Raw genomic sequence first — 27581 nt, forward strand, 5'->3', positions numbered from 1 at the left:
GCAACACCTGGTACAGTTTGTAACACCCGGTACAGTTTGTAACACCCGGTACAGTTTGTAACACCCGGTACAGTTTGTAACACCCGGTACAGTTTGTAACACCCGGTACAGTTTGTAACACCCGGTACAGTTTGTAACACCTGGTACAGTTTGCAACACCTGGTACAGTTTGCAACACCTGGTACAGTTTGCAACACCTGGTACAGTTTGTAACACCTGGTACAGTTTGTAACACCTGGTACAGTTTGCAACACCTGGTACAGTTTGCAACACCCGGTACAGTTTGTAACACCTGGTACAGTTTGTAACACCTGGTACAGTTTGTAACACCCGGTACAGTTTGTAACACCCGGTACAGTTTGTAACACCTGGTACAGTTTGCAACACCTGGTACAGTTTGCAACACCTGGTACAGTTTGTAACACCCGGTACAGTTTGTAACACCCGGTACAGTTTGTAACACCCGGTACAGTTTGTAACACCCGGTACAGTTTGTAACACCTGGTACAGTTTGCAACACCTGGTACAGTTTGCAACACCTGGTACAGTTTGTAACACCCGGTACAGTTTGTAACACCTGGTACAGTTTGTAACACCCGGTACAGTTTGTAACACCCGGTACAGTTTGTAACACCCGGTACAGTTTGTAACACCCGGTACAGAATAAAGTGACTATGTGTTACATGATATGCCTTTTACATGATCTAAAAAATAATGTCAATACCACAAACTTAATCTATTATTATTATTATTATTATTATTATTATTATTATTATTATTATTATTATTATTATTATTATTATTATTATTATTATTATTATTATTATTATTATTAGTATTAGTAGTAGTAGTAGTAGTAGTAGTACAACTATGTATTAAAACTGTGTGTGTGAATGTGTGTGTGTGTGTGTGTTTGTGTGTATAGGCGAGGGTGAGATTGTGAGTGTACTCACTTAACTGTACTCACCAATTTGTGGTTGCAGGGGTCGAGTCATAGCTCCTGGCTCCGCCTCTTCACTGGTCGCTACTAGGTCCTCTCTCTCCATGTTTCAAGAGCTTTATCAAACCTCGTCTTAAAGCTATGTATGGTTCCTGCCTCCACTACATCACTTGCTAGGCTATTCCACTTCCTGACTACTCTGTGACCGAACTACTTCCTAACGTCCCTGTGACTCGTCTGAGTCTTCAGCTTCCAATTGTGACCCCTTGTTTCTGTGTCCCCTCTCTGGAACATCCTGTCTCTGTCCACCTTGTCTATTCCACGCATTATTTTGTATGTTCTTATCATGTCTCCCCTGACCCTCCTGTCCTCCAGTGTCGTCAGGCCGATTTCCCTCAACCTTTCTTCGTAGGACATAACTCTTAGCTCTGGAACTAGCCTTCTTGCAAACCTTTGTACTTTCTCTAATTTCTTGACGTGCTTGACCAGGTGTGGGTTCCAAACTGGTGCTGCATACTCCAGTATGGGCCTGACGTACACAGTATACAGTGTCTTGAACGATTCCTTACTAAGGTGTCGGAATGCTATTCTCAGGTTTGCCAGGCGCCCATATGATGCAGCAGTTATCTGGTTGATGTGTGCTTCCGGAGACATGCTCGGTGTTATGGTCACTTCAAGATCTTTCTCCTTGAGTGAGGTTTGCAGCCTTTGTCCACTTAGGCTATACTCTGTCTGCGGTCTTCTTTGCCCTTCCCCAATCTTCGTTACTTTGCATTTGGAAGGGTTGAATTCGAGAAGCCAGTTGCTGGACCACGTGTCTAGCCTGTCCAGGTCTCTTTGTAGTTCTGCCTGATCCTCATATGATTTAATTCTCCTCATTAACTTCACATCATCTGAGAACAGGGACACTTCAGAGTATGGCCCTTCCATCATGTCATTCACATACATCAAATCCATACACAATATATGAAAAATAGCACTGGTCCTAGGACTGACCCCTGTGGGACTTCGCTCGTTACAGGCGCTCACTGTAATACCTCATCACGTACCATGACTCGTTGTTGCCTCCCTGTCAGGTATTCTCTGATCCATTGCAGTGCCTTTCCTGTTATGTGTGCCTGTTCCTCTAGCTTTTGCAGTAACCTCTTGTGAGGAACTGTGTCGAAGGCCTTCTTGCAGTCTAAAAAAATGCAGTCGATCCACTCCTCTCTCTCTTGTCTTACTTCTGTCACGTTGTCATAAAACTCCAGTAGGTTTGTGGCACAGGGTTTTCCTTCCCTGAAACCATGTTGGTTGTCGATTATACACTTGTTTCTTTCCAGGTGCTCCACCACTCTCCTCCTCATGATCTTCTCCATGACTTTGCATGCTATACACGTTAGTGACACAGGTCTGTAGTTTAATGCCTCATGTCTGTCTCCCTTTTTAAAAATTGGGACTACATTTGCCATCTTCCATACCTCAGGGAGTTGTCCAGTTTCAATGGATGTATTGAAGATCTTTGTTAATGGCTCACACAATATCTCTGCTCCCTCTTTAAGGACCCACAGAGAGATGTTGTCTTGTCCCACCGCCTTTGAGGTGTCAAGTTCACACAGCAGCTTCTTCACCTCCTCCTTGGTTATGTGTACCGCATCCAGCACTTGTTGGTGTACCTCCCTGTTCTGATTTCCTGAGTCCTACTGGTTTCCACTGTAAATACTTCTTTAAATCTCGTGTTGAGCTCCTCACATACCTCTCGGTCGTTTCTTGTGAATTCCCCATCACCCTTCCTCAGTCTGATTACCTGGTCCTTGACTGTTGTTTTCCTCCTGATGTGGCTGTACAACAGCTTCGGGTCAGTCTTTACTTTTGATGCTATGTCATTTTCATATTGTCTCTGAGCCTCCCTTCTTATCTGTGCATATTCGTTTCTGGCACTTCGGCTAATCTCTTTATTTTCCTGAGTTCTCTGTCTTCTGTACCTTTTCCATTCTCTAGTACACCTAGTTTTTGCCTCCCTACACCTTTGGGTGAACCAAGGACTCGTTCTGTTCTTCCCATTATTTCTGTTTCCCTTGGGAACAAACCTCTCCTCTGCCTCCTTGCATTTTGTTGCTACATAGTCCATCATTTCTTGTACTGGTTTTCCTGTCAGTTCCCTCTCCCACTGAATGTCTTGAAGGAAGTTCCTCATGCCTGAGTAGTTCCCCCATTTGTAGTTTGGTTTTTCCCAGCCTATTCCTGCTACTCTCTCCACTTGGAGCTCAACTATGTAGTGTGTGTGTATGTGTGTATGTGTATGTGTAGTGTGTGTGTGTGTGTGTTTGTGTATGTGTGTGTGTGTGTGTGTGTGTATGTGTAGTGTGTGTGTGTGGGGGGGAGTGGGAGTGTAGGTGTGAGTGTGAGCGTGAGTGCAAGTGTGAGTGTAAGTGTAACTGTAAGTGTAAGTAAGTGTAAATGTGAGTGTGAGTGTTAATGTGGGTGTAAATGTAAGTGTCAGTGTAAGTGTAAGTGTAAGTGTAAGTGTGAGTGTGAATGTAAGTGTGAGTGTAAGTGCAAGTGTGAGTGTGAATGTAAGTGTGAGTGTAAGTGCAAGTGTGAGTGTGAGTGTAAGTGTGAGTGTAAGTGTGAGTGTAAGTGTGAGTGTGAGTGTAAGTTTGAGTGCTGGTGTAAGTGTAAGTGTGAGTGCAAGTGTAAGTGTAAGTGTGAGTGCAAGTGTAAGTGTAAGTGTGAGTGCAAGTGTAAGTGTAAGTGTGAGTGCAAGTGTAAGTGTAAGTGTAAGTGTAAGTGTAAGTGTAAGTGTGAGTGTAAGTGTAAGTGTAAGTGTAAGTGTAAGTGTAAGTGTGAGTGTGAGTTTAAGTGTAAGTGTGAGCACAAGTGTACATGTAAGTGTACTTGACACAGAGAGTCTCTCACAGTCCTAACAATCTCATAACATTCAGTACTTAAAGCTTATTATAAACCCATAGGGATCATGCATGGTGAAGCACTAAACCCGTCAGGACCCCACAGGCACCTGGGTATTGCCAGGTACAAGCAAGAAGGACATTACTAGTATTTACAATTATATATATATATATATATATATATATATATATATATATATATATATATATATATATATATATATATATATATATATATATATATATATATATATATATATATATATATATATATCAGTTGATTCCATTCCAGCTGGAAGTCATACAATATATATATATATGAATATTATGAACAGAATTTACAAGTGAGTGGCCTCTTCCCTAGTAATATGCTTAAGGGGAAGCAGTAAGCCCGTAGGGGCTACAGAGCGCTCGGGCTATTTACCTAGAGAGACATTGTCAAAGTTAAATTTTTTTTCCAACAACTTTAATTCTGCTGTTCCAAAATGTTCTTTCAAAAATACATGTTTAATTGTCGGTCCAAAAGGCAGTGGTGCATTTATTATTATGATTATTATGAATTATATATATGTAGTGTTTTAAGACACTGTCTCCCACTGAGGCAAGGTGACCTGACAAAGAAAAAAACACTTTCACTGTTATTTAGTCAGTGTTTGTCAGAAGTATGCTGGTAGTTCATATGACCTTCCAGTATATAAATATCCCCAACCTTCCTTCAGAGTGCAGGAACTGTAGTTTCTCACCCCCAGGACTCAAGTCTGGCTAACTGGTTTCCCTAAATACCTTCATATATATTACCTTGCTTACACTCCAACAGCACTTGAAGACATAAAAACTACTTGTCTTCACTCACTCCTATTTAACATATACATGCTTGATAGATGTCTAAGCCTCTCACACACAAAACCTTTACCCCCTCCCTTTTTTTAGGAAAACCCCTTCCCTATCTTCTTTCCACTACAGATTTATACACTCTTCAAGTTATTTCCTTTTGTTCCATTCTCTCTGGATGACCAAACCACCTCGACAACACCTCCTCAACCCTCTGGATAATACTATTAGTAGCCCCACACCTCCTCTTAATCTCCTGAGCTATGGATTTTCTGCATAATAATCACACCACACATTGCCCTCACACACGACATCTCCATTGCCTCCAGCCTTCTCCTTGTTGCAACATTCACCACCCACGCTTCACACCCATGAAAGAGGTAATGGCACCACTATACTCTCATACATTCCCTTTTTAGCCTTCATAAACAGAGTTCTTTGTATCCACAGACCCCTCAGTGCATCACTCACCTTTTTCCCCTCGTCAGTGCTATGTTTCACCTCGTCTTTCATAGACCCATCTGCTGACACAACTCCCAAATATCTGAACACATTCACTTCCTCCTTCAAATCTAATATCCAATCTTTCGTTGCCTAATGTTTTTTGTTACTCTCCATCACCTTGCTCTTTCCTTCGCTCATTTTTAATTTTCTTCTTTTACATATCCTACCAAATTCATCCACCAACCTCTGCAACTTCTCTTCAGAATCCCCCAAAAGCACAGTGTCATCAGCAAAGTGCAACTGTAGGATTTCTCACTCCGTATCACATTACCTTTCAGATTTATGTATATATCAGTGTTTATATTATGAGCACCAGTCACTGTTGGTGTTATAATGTACACTAGTTACTGTTGTTATAATGATCACTAGTTACTGTTGTTATAATGATCACTAGTTACTGTTGTTATAATGATCACTAGTTACTGTTGTTATAATGTACACTAGTTACTGTTGTTATAATGTACACTAGTTACTGTTGTTATAATGATCACTAGTTACTGTTGTTATAATGTACACTAGTTACTGTTGTTATAATGTACACTAGTTACTGTTGTTATAATGTACACTAGTTACTGTTGTTATAATGTACACTAGTTACTGTTGTTATAATGTACACTAGTTACTGTTGTTATAATGTACACTAGTTACTGTTGTTATAATGATCACTAGTTACTGTTGTTATAATGATCACTAGTCACTGTTGTTATAATGATCACTAGTCACTGTTGTTATAATGATCACTAGTCACTGTTGTTATAATGATCACTAGTCACTGTTGTTATAATGATCACTAGTCACTGTTGTTATAATGATCACTAGTCACTGTTGTTATAATGATCACTAGTCACTGTTGTTATAATGATCACTAGTCACTGTTGTTATAATGATCACTAGTCACTGTTGTTATAATGATCACTAGTCACTGTTGTTATAATGATCACTAGTCACTGTTGTTATAATGATCACTAGTCACTGTTGTTATAATGTACACTAGTTACTGTTGTTATAATGATCACTAGTTACTGTTGTTATAATGTACACTAGTTACTGTTGTTATAATGTACACTAGTCACTGTTGTTATAATGTACACTAGTCACTGTTGTTATAATGATCACTAGTCACTGTTGTTATAATGATCACTAGTCACTGTTGTTATAATGATCACTAGTCACTGTTGTTATAATGATCACTAGTCACTGTTGTTATAATGATCACTAGTCACTGTTGTTATAATGATCACTAGTCACTGTTGTTATAATGATCACTAGTCACTGTTGTTATAATGTACACTAGTCACTGTTGTTATAATGATCACTAGTCACTGTTGTTATAATGTACACTAGTCACTGTTGTTATAATGATCACTAGTCACTGTTGTTATAATGATCACTAGTCACTGTTGTTATAATGTACACTAGTCACTGTTGTTACAATGTACACTAGTCACTGTTGTTACAATGTACATACACTGTTGGTATTATAATCATCACTAGTCACTGTTGCTAGTATAATGAACATATCACTGTTCTTATAATAATCACTAGTCACTGTTGTTATAATGAACACCAGTCACTGTTGGAGGTATACTGAACACCAGTCATTATTGATGGCATAATGAACACTCAGTGTAAACAGGAGAAAACAATCTGAAGACAAGACTAGAACAAGAACTGGAGAGGTTGACTATATCTTCAACCTGAGTTCCACTTCAGCTGCTGAGAAGGACCTCATTTAAAGGTCATGTCTAATTCATACATCCAGACCGGCTTCACAGCTGTAGTAGCTAATATACTGACAGATAAATATTGCGCTGAACAAACATGTTGTGTATGTAGCAGATGTGTATGTGTGTAGTCGATGTGTTCATGGGTTCCAGGCTAAGGGACTGATTACCTCAGACTCCTCTATTTCTACCGTTCTTCTTGGTAATGGACTGAAGAAGCCAATGGCTGGCGAAACGTTTCATCAGTAAAGATTACCAGATGTTTCAAAAGTGTCTCAGACTTCAGCTTGTGGGTTTTCTAAGCCATTGATCACAGTTGATATTTACACAACATATCGAGCATTAAAAATGACTGAAGAGTAAACAAAAGCCACAATTCAGTGGGTGGAAAAATTTACAATTCACCCAGACGTTGTAGGGGGAAGGTTAGGCGACCTCCTGGACCCTCCTGGTCCTCCTGGACCTCCTGGACCCTCCTGGTCCTCCTGGAACTCCTGGACCATCCTGGTCCCTTCCGGACCCTCCTGGTCCCTCCTGGACCTTCCACTCGTATAACAACTGCTTAGTTATACGACTGTTTGGTGCATTATATCAATATCTCTGTGCCTGTAAAACCAGGGTCAATATCTGTTTATTGAAGAGGCAAACCCACAAGGGTGAAGCTCACGGGGCCTTAACTGGACGTTTCCTAATTTTTACAGTTTTAGGAAGTTTGTGCACATGACTGCTAATTCAAGTGTAGATTATAAGGTTAATATATTTTGGCGGTATTAATATATATCTGTAGATAAGTAAACTATCCTAGATTATTTCATGTACAACGTATTTATAAGGTTTACATACAAATGGACCAGCCAAAGTCCTATTGTCAGCAGGATCACGTGACCTGCAACATACGCAACACACACACACACACATCAAAAACTGAGAAGCTTTGTTGACGTTCCGTCAGGAGCAATGATGTCTTGCCTGACGCAAAACATCGCCTCTCCGTCCATTTCCATCCTTCTCGACATCATCCCTGGAGATTCCAAACAATAATAATAGTAACTTATAATATATTACAGTTATTTATCTATACAATTATTTTTTTTGTTGTATTTAACAAGTAGGACTTAGATAAACAAGCGGGAGAGTTCTCCCGTGGAGATACAGAAGCTCTCAACTACGCTAGCTCTGGCCCATGGGTAGGCAGGAAAAAGCACCCATCTCGTTCCACCTGTTTCACTAACTTGACGCCAGTCGTAGGGGACCTGGAACCCATTATCACAGAGTAGACTCGCTTACAACCACGGCCCGTCCTGCCGGCCCCAGCTACAAACAAAGTGAGCTTTTGTGTTTGGCAGGTCAGTAAAACCTCTTGTTAACTCTCTGGACCGTGACCACTCTTGACGGACAAGTCTTCAGCGAGTGTGACGGGAACATCTCGGTTCTGACGGTAACAGGAAACAAGTGTCTATGATCGTGGACAACTAGAAAAACGTTTACAAAGCATTTCCTTGGTCAAGGTGTCACTCTAAGCGCAGTTCTCCGCTAACTGAGAAGTGCTCTAGTTAGACGTAATAGTTAACCAAATCGAGGACTGTTCTGTGTGCATATGTTTGTGTCTACACCTGTCGGCATGCCGCCTTTCAAACCAACTGTCTATACTACAGTGAACATTCTACCCATGTTTTTTTTTTTTTTACAAAGACATGTGGCAGGGTGTTGTCCAGTACAAACCAACTGTATATGTTAGTGTGAACATTCTACCAGTGTTTACAAAAACGTGTATCAGGGCTTGGCCCAGGACAACTCTCTATTGCTAGAGGGAGTGAACGTTCTAGCAGCGTTCACAAACACGTGTGGTAGGGCACGGCCCAGTAGAAAGACCTCAGGGTCCACCTGGAGGGAAGGTACACTGACTCCGGTTTAGAGCAGCCATGGTTGGAACGAGGGAGATGACACAAACAGCGCTTCAAGGACGAGCTGCTGGACATCCAGGCGACCTCAGGTGTTGCGCACATATTCTGACCTCTTGACTAGCGGCAGGATGACCAGGAACACCACCGAACTGACGGTGGTCACAATGAAGAAGATCCAGAAGAGGATACGATCAACAGCGATAGCAATAACACGCCACTCGTTGAGACGTTTCTTCTCTGCGTCTTCACGTTCTTGTCGGCTTATAAGAAGCTTGAGGGCGCGAAGAATCTCTTCGTGAGTGCGGCTGGCACCCAGGGCCCCCAGATTTGGACTGTAGGCGCTGCAAAGAAACGTTCGTATATCAGCACTGTACATAATTAGGATCTAATCACTGAACGTGAATGAACGTGACTAAACGTCAAAGAACGAGAATGAATATGAATGAACGTGAATGAACGTAAAGGAGTAAACCTTAAGATATGGTCCGTGGATTTTAGAGCAAAAAGATTGTTTTTAGAGTAATTTTGGTTGTGCTGGTGTTATTATTATTATTACTATTATTATTATTATTTTCATTATTATTATTCTTATATTTGCTGCCCTACACACACACACACACACACACACACACACACACACACACACACACACACACACACACACACACACACACACACACACCTGTTAGTATTAGTGTTCCTGTGGTAGGTGTTATTATCGTTGTTAAAGTCTCTCCATCCTATGTTAAGGTTGTGAACATCGTCCCCGCTGGAGTAATCCCCTGGTGGCAATGTCTCCTTCACATCCTCACCAACACCCTCCACTGTCAGGCGAATTGTTGTGTCGTTCTGGTGACACACACACCAGTCCAGGAAGGTCACACCAGTAGCCAGGACACACCAGTAGCCAGGCCACACCAGCATCCAGGACACACCAGCAGCCAGGCCACACCAGCATCCAGGACACACCAGCAGCCAGGCCACACCAGCAGCCAGGACACACCAGCAGCCAGGCCACACCAGCAGCCAGGACACACCAGCAGCCAGGCCACACCAGCAGCCAGGACACACCAGCAGCCAGGCCACACCAGCAGCCAGGACACACCAGCAGCCAGGACACACCAGCAGCCAGGACACACCAGCAGCCAGGACACACCAGCAGCCAGGATACACCAGCAGCCAGGACACACCAGCAGCCAGGACACACCAGCAGCCAGGCCACACCAGCAGCCAGGTCACATAATTAGTGACCAGAGAAAAGGGGAGAGAGAGAGCAAAAAATGAGCAATGTTAACAATATTACCTCAGATAAACAATCAGAGAATAAGAAAGTATATCATGACAGAATCTTAAGTGAATCAGGTAACTCCCGTCCCGCTGATCAGGGGAGCTACCCGGGAGGGTAATCTTACCTTAGCCATGCACAAATACCCCGTACACATTGGGGAGAGAAACTTACCACTACGTTTCGATCCAACTTGGACCATTTACAGGTAACACTAACACACGCAGGTAAGGGAGCCAGTAGTTATAGGAGACTTCTCTGTTCCACTCTCCTATAAATACTGGCTCCCTTACCTTCGTGTGTCAGTGTTACTTGTAAATGGTCTAAGTCGGACCGAAACGTAGTGGTAAGTTTCTCTCTCCTGTGTGCAGGTTATTTCTGTATTGTTGTAGTCACGGTGTTGTAGTTGTGTGTTGTTTACCTTGGCCAGCTGATCCTTGGAAATATTGTAGTCACCGTAGAGAGCAGTAGTGACCACACGAGTGTGTGAGGTCGTCAACGCTGCCTCCTCACTGCCAGCCGTGTTAGACCTAGTAAGTAAGTAAGTAAGTAAGTAAGTAAGTAAGTAAGTAAGTAAGTAAGTAAGTAAGTAAGTTTATTCAGGTATGCACAAATACAGTTACATAGATTATCATACATAACAGCATATGTGTAAAGTACCTGGGATAACCCGGAAAAGTCAGACAGACTGACTGACTTCCATTGGGATCCTGACCAACAGTACCAGTGTAACCCAGCCCACAGCTTCAGCAACCCAGGATAACCCAGGAATATTAAGGTTCAGAGTTAATTACCAGAGATAACCCGAGAATACTAGCCCATTAATAACCCAGGATAACCCGAGAATACTAGCACATTAATAACCCAGGATAACCCGAGAATACTAGCCCATTAATAACCCAGAATAACCCGAGAATACTAGCCCATTAATAACCCAGGATAACCCAAGAATACTAGCCCATTAATAACCCAGGATAACCCGAGAATACTAGCACATTAATAACCCAGGATAACCCGAGAATACTAGCCCATTAATAACCCAGGATAACCCGAGAATACTAGCACATTAATAACCCAGGATAACCCGAGAATACTAGCACATTAATAACCCAGGATAACCCGAGAATACTAGCCCATTAATAACCCAGGATAACCCGAGAATACTAGCCTATTAATAACCCAGGATAACCCAAGAATACTAGCATATTAATAACCCAGGATAACCCGAGAATACTAACATATTATTAACCCAGGATAACCCGAGAATACTAGCCCATTAATAACCCAGGATAACCCGAGAATACTAGCCCATTAATAACCCAGGATAACCCGAGAATACTAGCACATTAATAACCCAGGATAACCCGAGAATACTAGCCCATTAATAACCCAGAATAACCCGAGAATACTAGCCCATTAATAACCCAGGATAACCCAAGAATACTAGCCCATTAATAACCCAGGATAACCCGAGAATACTAGCACATTAATAACCCAGGATAACCCGAGAATACTAGCCCATTAATAACCCAGGATAACCCGAGAATACTAGCACATTAATAACCCAGGATAACCCGAGAATACTAGCACATTAATAACCCAGGATAACCCGAGAATACTAGCCCATTAATAACGCAGGATAACCCGAGAATACTAGCCCATTAATAACCCAGGATAACCCGAGAACACTAGCACATTAATAACCCAGGATAACCCAAGAATACTAGCCCATTAATAACCCAGGATAACCCGAGAATACTAGCACATTAATAACCCAGGATAACCCGAGAATACTAGCCCATTAATAACCCAGGATAACCCGAGAATACTAGCCCATTAATAACCCAGGATAACCCAAGAATACTAGCCCATTAATAACCCAGGATAACCCGAGAATACTAGCACATTAATAACCCAGGATAACCCGAGAATACTAGCCCATTAATAACCCAGGATAACCCGAGAATACTAGCCCATTAATAACCCAGAATAACCCGAGAATACTAGCCCATTAATAACCCAGGATAACCCGAGAATACTAGCCCATTAATAACCCAGAATAACCCGAGAATACTAGCCCATTAATAACCCAGGATAACCCGAGAATACTAGCCCATTAATAACGCAGGATAACCCGAGAATACTAGCCTATTAATAACCCAGGATAACCCGAGAATACTAGCCCATTAGTAACCCAGGATAACCCGAGAATACTAGCATATTAATAACCTAGGATAATCCGAGAATACTAGCCCATTAATAACCCAGGATAACCCGAGAATACTAGCCTATTAATAACCCAGGATAACCCGAGAATACTAGCCTATTAATAACCCAGGATAACCCGAGAATACTAGCCCATTAATAACCCAGGATAACCCGAGAATACTAGCCTATTAATAACCCAGGATAACCCAAGAATACTAGCATATTAATAACCCAGGATAACCCGAGAATACTAACATATTATTAACCCAGGATAACCCGAGAATACTAGCCCATTAATAACCCAGGATAACCCGAGAATACTAGCCCATTAATAACCCAGGATAACCCGAGAATACTAGCCTATTAATAACCCAGGATAACCCGAGAATACTAACATATTAATAACCCAGGATAACCCGAGAATACTAGCCCATTAATAACCCAGGATAACCCGAGAATACTAGCCCATTAATAACCCAGGATAACCCGAGAATACTAGCCTATTAATAACCCAGGATAACCCGAGAATACTAACATATTAATAACCCAGGATAACCCGAGAATACTAGCCCATTAATAACCCAGGATAACCCGAGAATACTAGCCCATTAATAACCCAGGATAACCCGAGAATACTAGCATATTAATAACCCAGGATAACCCGAGAATACTAGCCCATTAATAACCCAGGATAACCTGAGAATACTGGCCCATTAATAACCCAGGATAACCCGAGAATACTAGCCCATTAATAACCCAGGATAACCTGAGAATACTAGCCCATTAATAACCCAGGATAACCTGAGAATACTAGCCCATTAATAACCCAGGATAACCCGGGAATACTAGCCCATTAATAACCCAGGATAACCCGAGAATACTAGCCCATTAATAACCCAGGATAACCTGAGAATACTAGCCCATTAATAACCCAGGATAACCTGAGAATACTAGCCCATTAATAACCCAGGATAACCTGAGAATACTAGCCCATTAATAACCCAGGATAACCCGAGAATACTAGCCCATTAATAACCCAGGATAACCTGAGAATACTAGCCCATTAATAACCCAGGATAACCCGAGAATACTAGCATATTAATAACCCAGGATAACCCGAGAATACTAGCCCATTAATAACCCAGGATAACCTGAGAATACTAGCCCATTAATAACCCAGGATAACCCGAGAATACTAGCCCATTAATAACCCAGGATAACCTGAGAATACTAGCCCATTAATAACCCAGGATAACCTGAGAATACTAGCCCATTAATAACCCAGGATAACCCGGGAATACTAGCCCATTAATAACCCAGGATAACCCGAGAATACTAGCCCATTAATAACCCAGGATAACCTGAGAATACTAGCCCATTAATAACCCAGGATAACCTGAGAATACTAGCCCATTAATAACCCAGGATAACCCGAGAACACTAGCACATTAATAACCCAGGATAACCCGAGAACACTAGCACATTAATAACCCAGGATAACCCGAGAACACTAGCACATTAATAACCCAGGATTATCAACGTCAGATAATATTTAACTAGACTATTACTCTCAGAGAGTAAACACTTACCCAGGGATATTTACTAGAGTATTAATAACTCCGGATAACACAGTATTATTACCTACAGAGAGGTGATAATCCAGGATAATTCAAAGTGTTAATAACCCGGGGTTATCCAAGAATATTAGCTGTAGAGGGTTAACTCAGGTTAATCCAAGATCGTTATCCCCCAGAGAGGTAATAATCCAAGTTTATCCTATATTATTACCTCCAGAGAGTTAAGTCAAGATAATTCAGGATTATTGCCTCCAGAGAGTTATTCAGTCAGGATAATTCAGGAATATTACCTCCAGAGAGTTATTAAGTCGGGATAATTCAGGATTATTACCTCCAGAGAGTTATTAAGTCAGGATAATTCAGGATTATTGCCTCCAGAGAGTTATTAAGTCAGGATAATTCAGGAATATTACCTCCAGAGAGTTATTAAGTCAGGATAATTCAGGAATATTACCTCCAGAGAGTTATTAAGTCGGGATAATTCAGGATTATTACCTCCAGAGAGTTATTAAGTCAGGATAATTCAGGAATATTACCTCCAGAGAATTATTAAGTCGGGATAATTCAGGAATATTACCTCCAGAGAGTTATTAAGTCAGGATAATTCAGGAATATTACCTCCAGAGAATTATTAAGTCGGGATAATTCAGGATTATTACCTCCAGAGAGTTATTAAGTCAGGATAATTCAGGAATATTACCTCCAGAGAATTATTAAGTCGGGATAATTCAGGAATATTACCTCCAGAGAGTTATTAAGTCAGGATAATTCAGGATTATTACCTCCAGAGAGTTATTAAGTCAGGATAATTCAGGATTATTACTTCCAGAGAGTTATTAAGTCAGGATAATTCAGGAATATTACCTCCAGAGAGTTATTAAGTCAGGATAATTCAGGAATATTACCTCCAGAGAGTTATTAAGTCAGGATAATTCAGGAATATTACCTCCAGAGAGTTATTAAGTCGGGATAATTCAGGATTATTACCTCCAGAGAGTTATTAAGTCAGGATAATTCAGGATTATTACCTCCAGAGAGTTATTAAGTCAGGATAATTCAGGAATATTACCTCCAGAGAGTTATTAAGTCAGGATAATTCAGGATTATTACCTCCAGAGAGTTATGAAGTCAGGATAATTCAGGATTATTACCTCCAGAGAGTTATGAAGTCAGGATAATTCAGGATTATTACCTCCAGAGAGGAAATAGAAGAGAATAACCAAGGATAATGTGTCTTGTAGGATTATCCAGGCAGTCCCAAGATTATTATTATTCATTAAGAGATAATTCACCAAGATATTAATAAAAAATAACCCATGAGGATTATTAACTCAGGATAATCCAGGATTATTAACCCAGGATAATCCAGGATTATTAACCCTGGAGCGATAGTAATACAATTAACTCTGAATAATTAATACCGACTGGTTAATATAATTCTAAATAATAACTAGTAGTTAATATAATTCTATATTATTAATCACTAATTAATATAATTCCATATTATTAATCACTAGGGGTTAATATAATCCTAGATTATTATTCACTATTGGTTAATATAATTCTGGATTATTAATCACTGGGATAGGAGGGGCAGGAGGTGTAACGAAACAGAGTTCCTCCTGGGATCGAGCCCGGGTGCTTCCATTGTGAGCCGAGGGCGCTACCAGTGAAGTCAGAAGCCGTACTTCGTAACCCCGCGCCCGGGGTTAACCCCGGGATCTTGGGTTGTGAGCCAGGAGTGACTTACCTGGGTCGTCGACGCTTGAGAGTGCGGCCCAGGAAGTTGTGTGTGGCCCTGGTTCTTGTGTTGCTACTGGTGGAGCCACTCTCTGAACCAGGTCCACTCAGCAACACTCTGAAACACAACAACACTATCAGCAACACTCTCTGAACCAGGTCCACTCAGCAACACTCTGAAACACAACAACACTATCAGCAACACTCTCTGAACCAGGTCCACTCAGCAACACTCTGTAACACAACAACACTATCAGCAACACTCTCTGAACCAGGTCCACTCAGCAACACTCTGTAACACAACAACACTATCAGCAACACTCTCTGAACCAGGTCCACTCAGCAACACTCTGTAACACAACAACACTATCAGCAACACTCTCTGAACCAGGTCCACTCAGCAACACTCTGTAACACAACAACACTATCAGCAACACTCTCTGAACCAGGTCCACTCAGCAACACTCTGTAACACAACAACACTATCAGCAACACTCTCTGAACCAGGTCCACTCAGCAACACTCTGAAACACAACAACACTATCAGCAACACTCTCTGAACCAGGTCCACTCAGCAACACTCTGTAACACAACAACACTATCAGCAACACTCTCTGAACCAGGTCCACTCAGCAACACTCTGTAACACAACAACACTATCAGCAACACTCTCTGAACCAGGTCCACTCAGCAACACTCTGTAACACAACAACACTATCAGCAACACTCTCTGAACCAGGTCCACTCAGCAACACTCTGTAACACAGCAACACTATCAGCAACACTATCTGAACCAGGTCCACTCAGCAACACTCTGTAACACAGCAACACTCTCTGAACCAGGTCCACTCAGCAACACTCTGTAACACAGCAACACTATCAGCAACACTCTCTGAACCAGGTCCACTCAGCAACACTCTGTAACACAGCAACACTATCAGCAACACTCTCTGAAGCAGGTCCACTCAGCAACACTCTGTAACACAGCAACACTATCAGCAACACTCTCTGAAGCAGGTCCACTCAGCAACACTCTGTAACACAGCAACACTATCAGCAACACTCTCTGAACCAGGTCCACTCAGCAGCACTCTGTAACACAACAACACTATCAGCAACACTCTCTGAACCAGGTCCACTCAGCAACACTCTGTAACACAGCAACACTATCAGCAACACTATCTGAACCAGGTCCACTCAGCAACACTCTGTAACACAGCAACACTATCAGCAACACTATCTGAACCAGGTCCACTCAGCAACACTCTGTAACACAGCAACACTATCAGCAACACTATCTGAACCAGGTCCACTCAGCAACACTCTGTAACACAACAACACTATCAGCAACACTATCTGAACCAGGTCCACTCAGCAACACTCTGTAACACAGCAACACTATCAGCAACACTATCTGAACCAGGTCCACTCAGCAACACTCTGTAACACAACAACACTATCAGCAACACTCTCTGAACCAGGTCCACTCAGCAACACTCTGTAACACAGCAACACTATCAGCAACACTCTCTGAACCAGGTCCACTCAGCAACACTCTGTAACACAACAACACTATCAGCAACACTCTCTGAACCAGGTCCACTCAGCAACACTCTGTAACACAGCAACACTATCAGCAACACTATCTGAACCAGGTCCACTCAGCAACACTCTGTAACACAGCAACACTATCAGCAACACTCTCTGAACCAGGTCCACTCAGCAACACTCTGTAACACAACAACACTATCAGCAACACTCTCTGAACCAGGTCCACTCAGCAACACTCTGTAACACAGCAACACTATCAGCAACACTATCTGAACCAGGTCCACTCAGCAACACTCTGAAACACAACAACACTATCAGCAACACTCTCTGAACCAGGTCCACTCAGCAACACTCTGTAACACAACAACACTATCAGCAACACTCTCTGAACCAGGTCCACTCAGCAACACTCTGTAACACAACAACACTATCAGCAACACTCTCTGAACCAGGTCCACTCAGCAACACTCTGTAACACAACAACACTATCAGCAACACTCTCTGAACCAGGTCCACTCAGCAACACTCTGTAACACAGCAACACTATCAGCAACACTATCTGAACCAGGTCCACTCAGCAACACTCTGTAACACATCAACACTATCAGCAACACTATCAGCAACACTATCTGAACCAGGTCCACTCAGCAACACTCTGTAACACAACAACACTATCAGCAACACTATCTGAACCAGGTCCACTCAGCAGCACTCTGTAACACAACAACACTATCAGCAACACTCTCTGAACCAGGTCCACTCAGCAACACTCTGTAACACAGCAACACTATCAGCAACACTCTCTGAACCAGGTCCACTCAGCAACACTCTGTAACACAACAACACTATCAGCAACACTCTCTGAACCAGGTCCACTCAGCAACACTCTGTAACACAGCAACACTATCAGCAACACTCTCTGAACCAGGTCCACTCAGCAACACTCTGTAACACAGCAACACTATCAGCAACACTCTCTGAACCAGGTCCACTCAGCAACACTCTGTAACACAACAACACTATCAGCAACACTCTCTGAACCAGGTCCACTCAGCAACACTCTGTAACACAACAACACTATCAGCAACACTCTCTGAACCAGGTCCACTCAGCAACACTCTGTAACACAGCAACACTATCAGCAACACTCTCTGAACCAGGTCCACTCAGCAACACTCTGTAACACAGCAACACTATCAGCAACACTCTCTGAACCAGGTCCACTCAGCAACACTCTGTAACACAACAACACTATCAGCAACACTCTCTGAACCAGGTCCACTCAGCAACACTCTGTAACACAACAACACTATCAGCAACACTCTCTGAACCAGGTCCACTCAGCAACACTCTGTAACACAGCAACACTATCAGCAACACTATCTGAACCAGGTCCACTCAGCAACACTCTGTAACACAGCAACACTCTCTGAACCAGGTCCACTCAGCAACACTCTGTAACACAGCAACACTATCAGCAACACTCTCTGAACCAGGTCCACTCAGCAACACTCTGTAACACAGCAACACTATCAGCAACACTCTCTGAAGCAGGTCCACTCAGCAACACTCTGTAACACAGCAACACTATCAGCAACACTCTCTGAAGCAGGTCCACTCAGCAACACTCTGTAACACAGCAACACTATCAGCAACACTCTCTGAACCAGGTCCACTCAGCAGCACTCTGTAACACAACAACACTATCAGCAACACTCTCTGAACCAGGTCCACTCAGCAACACTCTGTAACACAACAACACTATCAGCAACACTATCTGAACCAGGTCCACTCAGCAACACTCTGTAACACAGCAACACTATCAGCAACACTATCTGAACCATGTCCACTCAGCAACACTCTGTAACACAGCAACACTATCAGCAACACTATCTGAACCATGTCCACTCAGCAACACTCTGTAACACAGCAACACTATCAGCAACACTATCTGAACCAGGTCCACTCAGCAGCACTCTGTAACACAACAACACTATCAGCAACACTCTCTGAACCAGGTCCACTCAGCAACACTCTGTAACACAGCAACACTATCAGCAACACTATCTGAACCAGGTCCACTCAGCAACACTCTGTAACACAACAACACTATCAGCAACACTCTCTGAACCAGGTCCACTCAGCAACACTCTGTAACACAGCAACACTATCAGCAACACTCTCTGAACCAGGTCCACTCAGCAACACTCTGTAACACAACAACACTATCAGCAACACTCTCTGAACCAGGTCCACTCAGCAACACTCTGTAACACAGCAACACTATCAGCAACACTATCTGAACCAGGTCCACTCAGCAACACTCTGTAACACAGCAACACTATCAGCAACACTCTCTGAACCAGGTCCACTCAGCAACACTCTGTAACACAACAACACTATCAGCAACACTCTCTGAACCAGGTCCACTCAGCAACACTCTGTAACACAGCAACACTATCAGCAACACTATCTGAACCAGGTCCACTCAGCAACACTCTGAAACACAACAACACTATCAGCAACACTCTCTGAACCAGGTCCACTCAGCAACACTCTGTAACACAACAACACTATCAGCAACACTCTCTGAACCAGGTCCACTCAGCAACACTCTGTAACACAACAACACTATCAGCAACACTCTCTGAACCAGGTCCACTCAGCAACACTCTGTAACACAACAACACTATCAGCAACACTCTCTGAACCAGGTCCACTCAGCAACACTCTGTAACACAGCAACACTATCAGCAACACTATCTGAACCAGGTCCACTCAGCAACACTCTGTAACACATCAACACTATCAGCAACACTATCAGCAACACTATCTGAACCAGGTCCACTCAGCAACACTCTGTAACACAACAACACTATCAGCAACACTATCTGAACCAGGTCCACTCAGCAGCACTCTGTAACACAACAACACTATCAGCAACACTCTCTGAACCAGGTCCACTCAGCAACACTCTGTAACACAGCAACACTATCAGCAACACTCTCTGAACCAGGTCCACTCAGCAACACTCTGTAACACAGCAACACTATCAGCAACACTCTCTGAACCAGGTCCACTCAGCAACACTCTGTAACACAACAACACTATCAGCAACACTCTCTGAACCAGGTCCACTCAGCAACACTCTGTAACACAGCAACACTATCAGCAACACTCTCTGAACCAGGTCCACTCAGCAACACTCTGTAACACAGCAACACTATCAGCAACACTCTCTGAACCAGGTCCACTCAGCAACACTCTGTAACACAACAACACTATCAGCAACACTCTCTGAACCAGGTCCACTCAGCAACACTCTGTAACACAGCAACACTATCAGCAACACTATCTGAACCAGGTCCACTCAGCAACACTCTGTAACACAGCAACACTATCAGCAACACTATCTGAACCAGCTCCACTCAGCAACACTGTAACACAACAACACTATCAGCAACACTCTCTGAACCAGGTCCACTCAGCAGCACTCTGTAACACAACAACACTATCAGCAACACTCTCTGAACCAGGTCCACTCAGCAGCACTCTGTAACACAACAACACTATCAGCAACACTCTCTGAACCAGGTCCACTCAGCAACACTCTGTAACACAACAACACTATCAGCAACACTCTCTGAACCAGGTCCACTCAGCAGCACTCTGTAACACAACAACACTATCAGCAACACTCTCTGAACCAGGTCCACTCAGCAACACTCTGTAACACATCAACACTATCAGCAACACTCTCTGAACCAGGTCCACTCAGCAACACTCTGTAACACAACAACACTATCAGCAACACTCTCTGAACCAGGTCCACTCAGCAACACTCTGTAACACATCAACACTATCAGCAACACTCTCTGAACCAGGTCCACTCAGCAACACTCTGTAACACAACAACACTATCAGCAACACTCTCTGAACCAGGTCCACTCAGCAACACTCTGTAACACAACAACACTATCAGTAACACTCTGTAACACAGCAACACTATCAGTAACACTCTCTGAACCAGGTCCACTCAGCAAGAGAGAGAGAGAAAGAGAGAAAGAGAGAAAGAGAGAAAGAGAGAAAGAGAGAAAGAGAGAAAGAGAGAAAGAGCGAAAGAGAGACAGAGAGACAGAGAGAGAGAGAGACAGAGAGAGAGAGAGAGAGACAGAGAGAGAGAGAGAGAGACAGAGAGACAGAGAGACAGAGAGACAGAGAGAGAGAGAGAGACAGAGAGACAGAGAGACAGAGAGAGAGAGAGACAGAGAGAGAGAGAGAGAGACAGAGAGACAGAGAGACAGAGACAGAGAGAGAGAGAGAGAGAGAGACAGAGAGACAGAGAGACAGAGAGACAGAGAGAGAGACAGAGACAGAGAGAGAGAGAGACAGAGAGACAGAGAGAGAGAGAGAGAGAGAGAGAGAGAGAGAGAGAGAGAGAGAGAGAGAGAGAGAGAGAGAGAGAGAGAGAGAGAGAGAGAGAGAGAGAGAGAGAGAGAGAGAGAGAGAGAGAGAGAGAGAGAGAGAGAGAGAGACAGAGACAGAGAGAGAGAGAGAGAGAGAGAGAGAGAGAGAGAGAGAGAGAGAGAGAGAGAGAGAGAGAGAGAGAGAGAGAGAGAGAGACAGAGAGAGAGAGAGAGAGAGAGACAGAGAGAGAGAGAGACAGAGAGAGAGAGAGAGAGACAGAGAGAGAGAGAGGCAGAGAGAGAGAGAGAGATCATTAATAAGACAAAAACTTAGTAAACAAAGTTTGTAGAGAAACACGAAAGAATAAAAGACATAAAAACCAGGACATAAACCAGACTGAAACAATGGTAATAAAACCACATAAACCAGACTGAAACAATGGTAATAAAACCACATAAACCAGACTGAAACAATGGTAATAAAACCACATAAACCAGACTGAAACAATGGTAATAAAACCACATAAACCAGACTGAAACAATGGTAATAAAACCACATAAACCAGACTGAAACAATGGTAATAAAACCATAAACCAGACTGAAACAATGGTAATAAAACCACATAAACCAGACTGAAACAATGGTAATAAAACCACATAAACCAGACTGAAACAATGGTAATAAAACCACATAAAGGCCAGACTGAAACAATGGTAATAAAACCATAAACCTAGTAGTGGTAGTAGTAGTGGTAGTAGTGGTATTAGTAGTAGTGGTAGTAGTAGTAGTAGTGGTGGTAGTAGTAGTGGTAGTAGTAGTGGTAGTAGTAGTGGTAGTAGTGGTAGTAGTAGTAGTAGTAGTGGTAGTAGTAGTGGTAGTAGTAGTGGTAGTAGTAGTAGTGGTGGTAGTAGTAGTGGTAGTAGTAGTAGTAGTAGTAGTAGTAGTGGTAGTAGTAGTGGTAGTAGTAGTAGTAGTGGTAGTAGTAGTAGTAGTAGTGGTGGTAGTAGTGGTAGTAGTAGTGGTAGTAGTAGTGGTAGTAGTAGTGGTAGTAGTAGTAGTAGTAGTAGTAGTAGTGGTAGTAGTAGTAGTAGTAGTAGTGGTAGTAGTAGTAGTAGTAGTAGTAGTAGTAGTAGTGGTAGTAGTAGTAGTAGTGGTAGTAGTAGTAGTAGTAGTAGTGGTGGTAGTAGTAGTAGTGGTATTAGTGGTAGTAGAAATAGTGGTAGTTGTAGTGGTTTTAGTGTTGGTAGTCGTAGTAGTGGTAGTAGAAATGGTGGTAGTAGTGGTAGTAGTGGTGGTAGTAGTAGTGGTAGTAGTAGTAGTAGTAGTAGTAGTGGTAGTGGTAGTAGTAGTGGTAGTAGTAGTGGTAGTAGTAGTAGTAGTAGTAGTAGTAGTAGTAGTAGTAGTGGTAGTAGTAGTAGTAGTAGTAGTAGTAGTAGTGGTAGTAGTAGTAGTAGTAGTAGTAGTAGTAGTAGTAGTGGTAGTAGTAGTGGTAGTAGTAGTAGTAGTTGTAGTGGTAGTTGTAGTTGTAGTTGTAGTGGTAGTTGTAGTGGTAGTAGTAGTGATAGTTGTAGTGGTAGTAATAGTGATAGTAGTGGTAGTGGTAGTAGTGGTAGTACTAGTGGTAGTAGTTGTAGTGGTAGTTGTAGTGGTAGTGGTAGTGGTAGTAGTTGTAGTTGTAGTGGTAGTAGTAGTGGTAGTACTTGTAGTTGTAGTGGTAGTAGTAGTGGTAGTAGTTGTAGTTGTAGTGGTAGTAGTAGTAGTAGTAGTAGTGGTAGTAGTGGTAGTAGTAGTGGTAGTAGTAGTGGTAGTAGTAGTAGTAGTAGTAGTGGTAGTAGTGGTAGTAGTAGTAGTAGTAGTAGTTGTAGTTGTAGTGGTAGTAGTAGTGGTAGTAGTTGTAGTTGTAGTGGTAGTAGTGGTGATAGTAGTAGTGGTAGTAGTAGTGGTAGTAGTGGTAGTAGTAGTAGTAGTGGTAGTAGTAGTAGTAGTAGTAGTAGTGGTAGTAGTAGTGGTAGTAGTAGTAGTAGTGGTAGTAGTAGTAGTAGTGGTAGTAGTAGTAGTAGTGGTAGTAGTGGTAGTAGTAGTGGTAGTAGTGGTAGTAGTAGTAGTGGTAGTAGTAGTAGTAGTAGTAGTGGTAGTAGTAGTGGTAGTAGTAGTGGTAGTAGTAGTGGTAGTAGTAGTAGTAGTGGTAGTAGTAGTGGTAGTAGTAGTGATAGTAGTAGTAGTAGTAGTGGTAGTAGTAGTGGTAGTAGTAGTAGTAGTAGTGGTGGTAGTAGTAGTAGTAGTAGTAGTAGTAGTGGTAGTAGTAGTAGTGGTAGTAGTAGTAGTAGTGGTAGTAGTAGTAGTAGTAGTAGTGGTAGTAGTAGTAGTAGTAGTAGTAGTGGTAGTAGTAGTAGTGGTAGTAGTAGTAGTGGTAGTAGTGGTAGTAGTAGTAGTAGTAGTAGTAGTAGTAGTAGTGGTAGTAGTAGTAGTAGTAGTAGTAGTGGTAGTAGTGGTAGTAGTGGTAGTAGTAGTGGTAGTAGTAGTGGTAGTAGTGGTAGTAGTAGTGGTAGTAGTGGTAGTAGTAGTAGTGGTAGTAGTGGTAGTAGTAGTGGTAGTAGTAGTAGTAGTAGTAGTAGTGGTAGTAGTAGTAGTAGTGGTAGTAGTATTGGTAGTAGTGGTAGTAGTAGTAGTGGTAGTAGTGGTAGTAGTAGTAGTAGTGGTAGTAGTGGTAGTAGTAGTAGTGGTAGTAGTAGTAGTGGTAGTAGTGGTAGCAGTAGTAGTGGTAGCAGTGGGAGTAGTGGTAGTAGTAGTAGTAGTGGTAGTAGTGGTAGTAGTAGTGGTAGTAGTGGTAGTAGTAGTAGTGGTAGTAGTGGTAGTAGTAGAAGTGGTAGTAGTGGTAGTAGTGGTAGTAGTGGTAGTAGTAGTGGTAGTAGTGGTAGTAGTAGTAGTAGTAATGGTAGTAGTAGTGGTAGTAGTAGTGGTAGTAGTAGTGGTAGTAGTAGTAGTAGTAGTAGTGGTAGTAGTAGTGGTAGTAGTAGTGGTAGTAGTAGTAGTAGTAGTAGTAGTGGTAGTAGTAGTGGTAGTAGTAGTGGTAGTAGTAGTGGTAGTAGTAGTAGTAGTAGTAGTAGTGGTAGTATTAGTGGTAGTAGTAGTGGTAGTAGTAGTGGTAGTAGTAGTAGTAGTAGTAGTAGTAGTAGTAGTAGTAGTAGTAGTAGTAGTAGTGGTAGTAGTAGTGGTAGTAGTAGTAGTAGTAGTGGTAGTAGTAGTGGTAGTAGTAGTGGTAGTAGTAGTAGTAGTAGTAGTAGTAGTGGTAGCAGTAGTGGTAGTAGTAGTGGTAGTAGTAGTAGTGGGCTAAGTCATTAATAATGAGAGCATAAGATAATGATCGTCCTTTCCTGATCTCAACACGAGCCCAAGCAACCAAAACCTTCAGGTATAATTAATTAACTAGAGAGGCCAGGTAAAATCCACTACTCATTACGTCGTTCGTAAAACAGTGTCCCGTCCATGACCAAGGCAGGTAGGGACCCGAGTGACATGTACAGTGTTGGTATAGAAGTGAAGTGGCCGAGCTCTGAGGAGTGTGTTGAAGTGTTGCATCAAGGTGCAGTGTATATACCACTGTGTCAGTCCAGAGTGGTAGTTGTAGTGGTGGTAGTAGTGGTAGTAGTAGTAGTAGTAGTAGTGGTAGTAGTAGTGGTAGTTGTAATGGTAGTAGTAGTGGTAGTAGTAGTGTTAGTATTAGTGGTAGTTGTAGTGGTAGTACTAGTGGTAGTAGTAGTAGTGGTAGTAGTAGTTGTAGTTGTAATGGTAGTAGTAGTGGTAGTAGTAGTGTTAGAATTAGTGGTAGTAGTAGTAGTGGTAGTAGTAGTGGTAGTATTTGTGGTAGTAGTAGTGGTAGTAGTAGTGGTAGTAGTAGTGGTAGTTGTAGTGGTAGTAGTAGTGGTAGTAGTAGTGGTAGAAGTAGTGGTAGTAGTAGTAGTAGTGGTAGTAGTTGTGGTAGTTGTAGTGATAGTAGTAGTTGTGGTAGTTGTAGTCGTAGTTGTGGTAGTTGTAGTGGTAGTAGTAGTTGAGGTAGTTGTAGTGGTAGTTGTGGTAGTTGTAGTGGTAGTAGTAGTTGCGGTAGTTGTAGTGGTAGTAGTAGTTGTGGTAGTTGTAGAGGTAGTAGTAGTTGTGGTAGTTGTAGAGGTAGTGTTAGTAGTGGTGGTAGTAGTAGTGGTAGTAGTAGTGGTAGTAGTAGTAGTGGTAGTTGTAGTGGTAGTTGTAGAGGTAGTTGTAGTGGTAGTTGTAGTGGTAGTTGTAGTGGAAGTAGTAGTAGTACTAGTGGTAGCAGTAGTGGTAGTAGTAGTAGTGGTAGTAGTAGTGGTAGTAGTAGTGGTAGTAGTAGTTGTAGTTGTAGTGGTAGTAGTAGTGATAGTAGTAGTGGTAGTAGTAGTAGGTGGTGGTGCGGTGGTGTTGTAGTGGTGTAGTAGTGGTAGGTGGTAATTGGTAATGGTGTTGGTAGTAGTAAGGTGGAGTAGTGGTAGTGGTTGGTGGTGGAGTGGCGGTGAGTGTGGTGTGGTGTGGTAGTGAGTAGTAGTGGTAGTGGTAGTAGGTGTGGTGGTAGTAGTGGTAGTGGTAGGGGTAGTAGTGGTGGTGTGGAGTAGTGGTGGTGGTAGTGAGTGGTAGTGGTGGAGTAGTGAGTAGTGTAGTGGTAGTGGTGGTAAGGTGAGTGGTAGTGTAGGTGGTGTGGTGGTGGTGGTGGTGGTAGTAGTGGTGGTAGTGGTATGTGGTAGTGTAGTGGTAGTAGTATTGGTGGTAGTGGTGGTTGTAGTGGTGGTAGTAGTGGTGGGGTAGTGGTGGTAGTGGTGGTAGGTAGGTGTGGTAGTAGTAGTGGTAGTAGTGGTGATGGTGGTAGATGTAGTAGGTGGTGGTAGTAGATGGTGGTAGTGGTGGATGGTGGTAGTGGTGATGTGGTGGTGTGGTGAGTGGGGTAGTGGAGTGGTGGTGGTGGATGGTGTATGTGGTGGTGGTGGTGGTAGTGGAGTGGAGTGGTGGTGGTGGTATAGTATGGTGGGGTAGTAGTGGTGGTAGGTAGGTGGTGGTGGTGGTAGTGTGGTGGTAGTAGTGGTGGTAGTGGTGGTGGTAGTAGGTGGTGGTAGTAGGTAGGTGGTGGTTGGAGTGGTAGTGGTGTAGTGTAGTGGTAGTGGAGTGGTAGTAGTAGGTTAGTGGTAGTAGTAGTGGTAATTGGTATTGTGTGTAGTGGAGGTGGTAGTGTGGTGGTGGTAGTTGTATTGGTGGTGGTATTGTGGTGGTGTGGTAGTTGAGTGTAGGTGGATAGTAGTGGTGGTGGTGAGTGGTGGTAGTAGTGGAGTGGTGGTAGTGGTGGTGGTGGTTGTAGGTGGTGAGTAGTGAGTGGTGGTAGTGGTGGTGGTAGTGGTGGTGGTAGGTGGTATGGTGTGGTAGTGGTGGTGTAGGTGGTGGTATGTAGTGGTGTATGTAGTGAGTAGTAATGGTGGTGAGTGGTGATAGTAGTGGTAGTGGAGTGGTGGTGTAGTAGTGGTGAGTGGTGGTTGTGATGGTGAGTGGTAGGTGGTGGTAGTGGTAGTGGTGGTAGTGGTGGTGGTGTAGTGGTTAGTGGTAGTGGTGGTGGTGAGTGGTGTGGTGTGTGGTGGTGGTAGTGGTGGTAGTGTGAGTAAGGTGGTGGTGGAGGGTAGGTGGTAGGTAGTAGTGGTGAGTAGTAGGTGGTGGTGGTGGTGGTAGTGGTGGTTGGTGGTATGTGGTGTGTAGTGGTGGTGTAGTGGTGTAGGTGGTGGTAGTGGTGAGTGGTAGGTGGTGGTGGTAGTGGAGTAGTGGTAGTGTAGTGGTGGTGTGGAGTAGTGGTGGTGTGGTAGTAGTATGAGTAGTGGTGTGTGAGTAGTAGTGGATGGTAGGTAGTGGTGGTGTAGTGAAGTGGTGGTAGTGGTGTGGTGGTGGTAGTGGTGGTGGTAGTAGGTGGATGGTAGTAGTAGTAGTGGTGGTAGTAGTAGGTGGTGGTTGGTAGTAGGTGGTAGTGAGTGGTGGT

At 42.9% G+C, this 27581-nt stretch overlaps 1 protein-coding gene across 1 annotated transcript in view; it reads right to left on the reverse strand.

Annotated features, from left to right (window-relative positions):
• Window positions 1-6756: 6756 nt before the first annotated feature.
• The window catches only part of LOC138853897 (DNA ligase 1-like), a 62134-nt gene continuing 41309 nt past the window's right edge, over window positions 6757-27581 (reverse strand). Inside the window, exons 3-6 of the mRNA XM_070093480.1 lie at window positions 15612-15765; window positions 10498-10606; window positions 9474-9640; window positions 6757-9132 (exon numbers count right to left, since the gene is read on the reverse strand). Of these exons, the coding sequence (XP_069949581.1) occupies window positions 8877-9132; window positions 9474-9640; window positions 10498-10606; window positions 15612-15765 (686 nt within the window). The 3' untranslated portion in view covers window positions 6757-8876. The remainder of the gene's footprint in view (window positions 9133-9473; window positions 9641-10497; window positions 10607-15611; window positions 15766-27581) is intronic.

This window comes from Cherax quadricarinatus, chromosome 43, assembly GCF_038502225.1.
Source record: "Cherax quadricarinatus isolate ZL_2023a chromosome 43, ASM3850222v1, whole genome shotgun sequence".
Lineage (NCBI taxonomy): Eukaryota > Metazoa > Arthropoda > Malacostraca > Decapoda > Parastacidae > Cherax > Cherax quadricarinatus.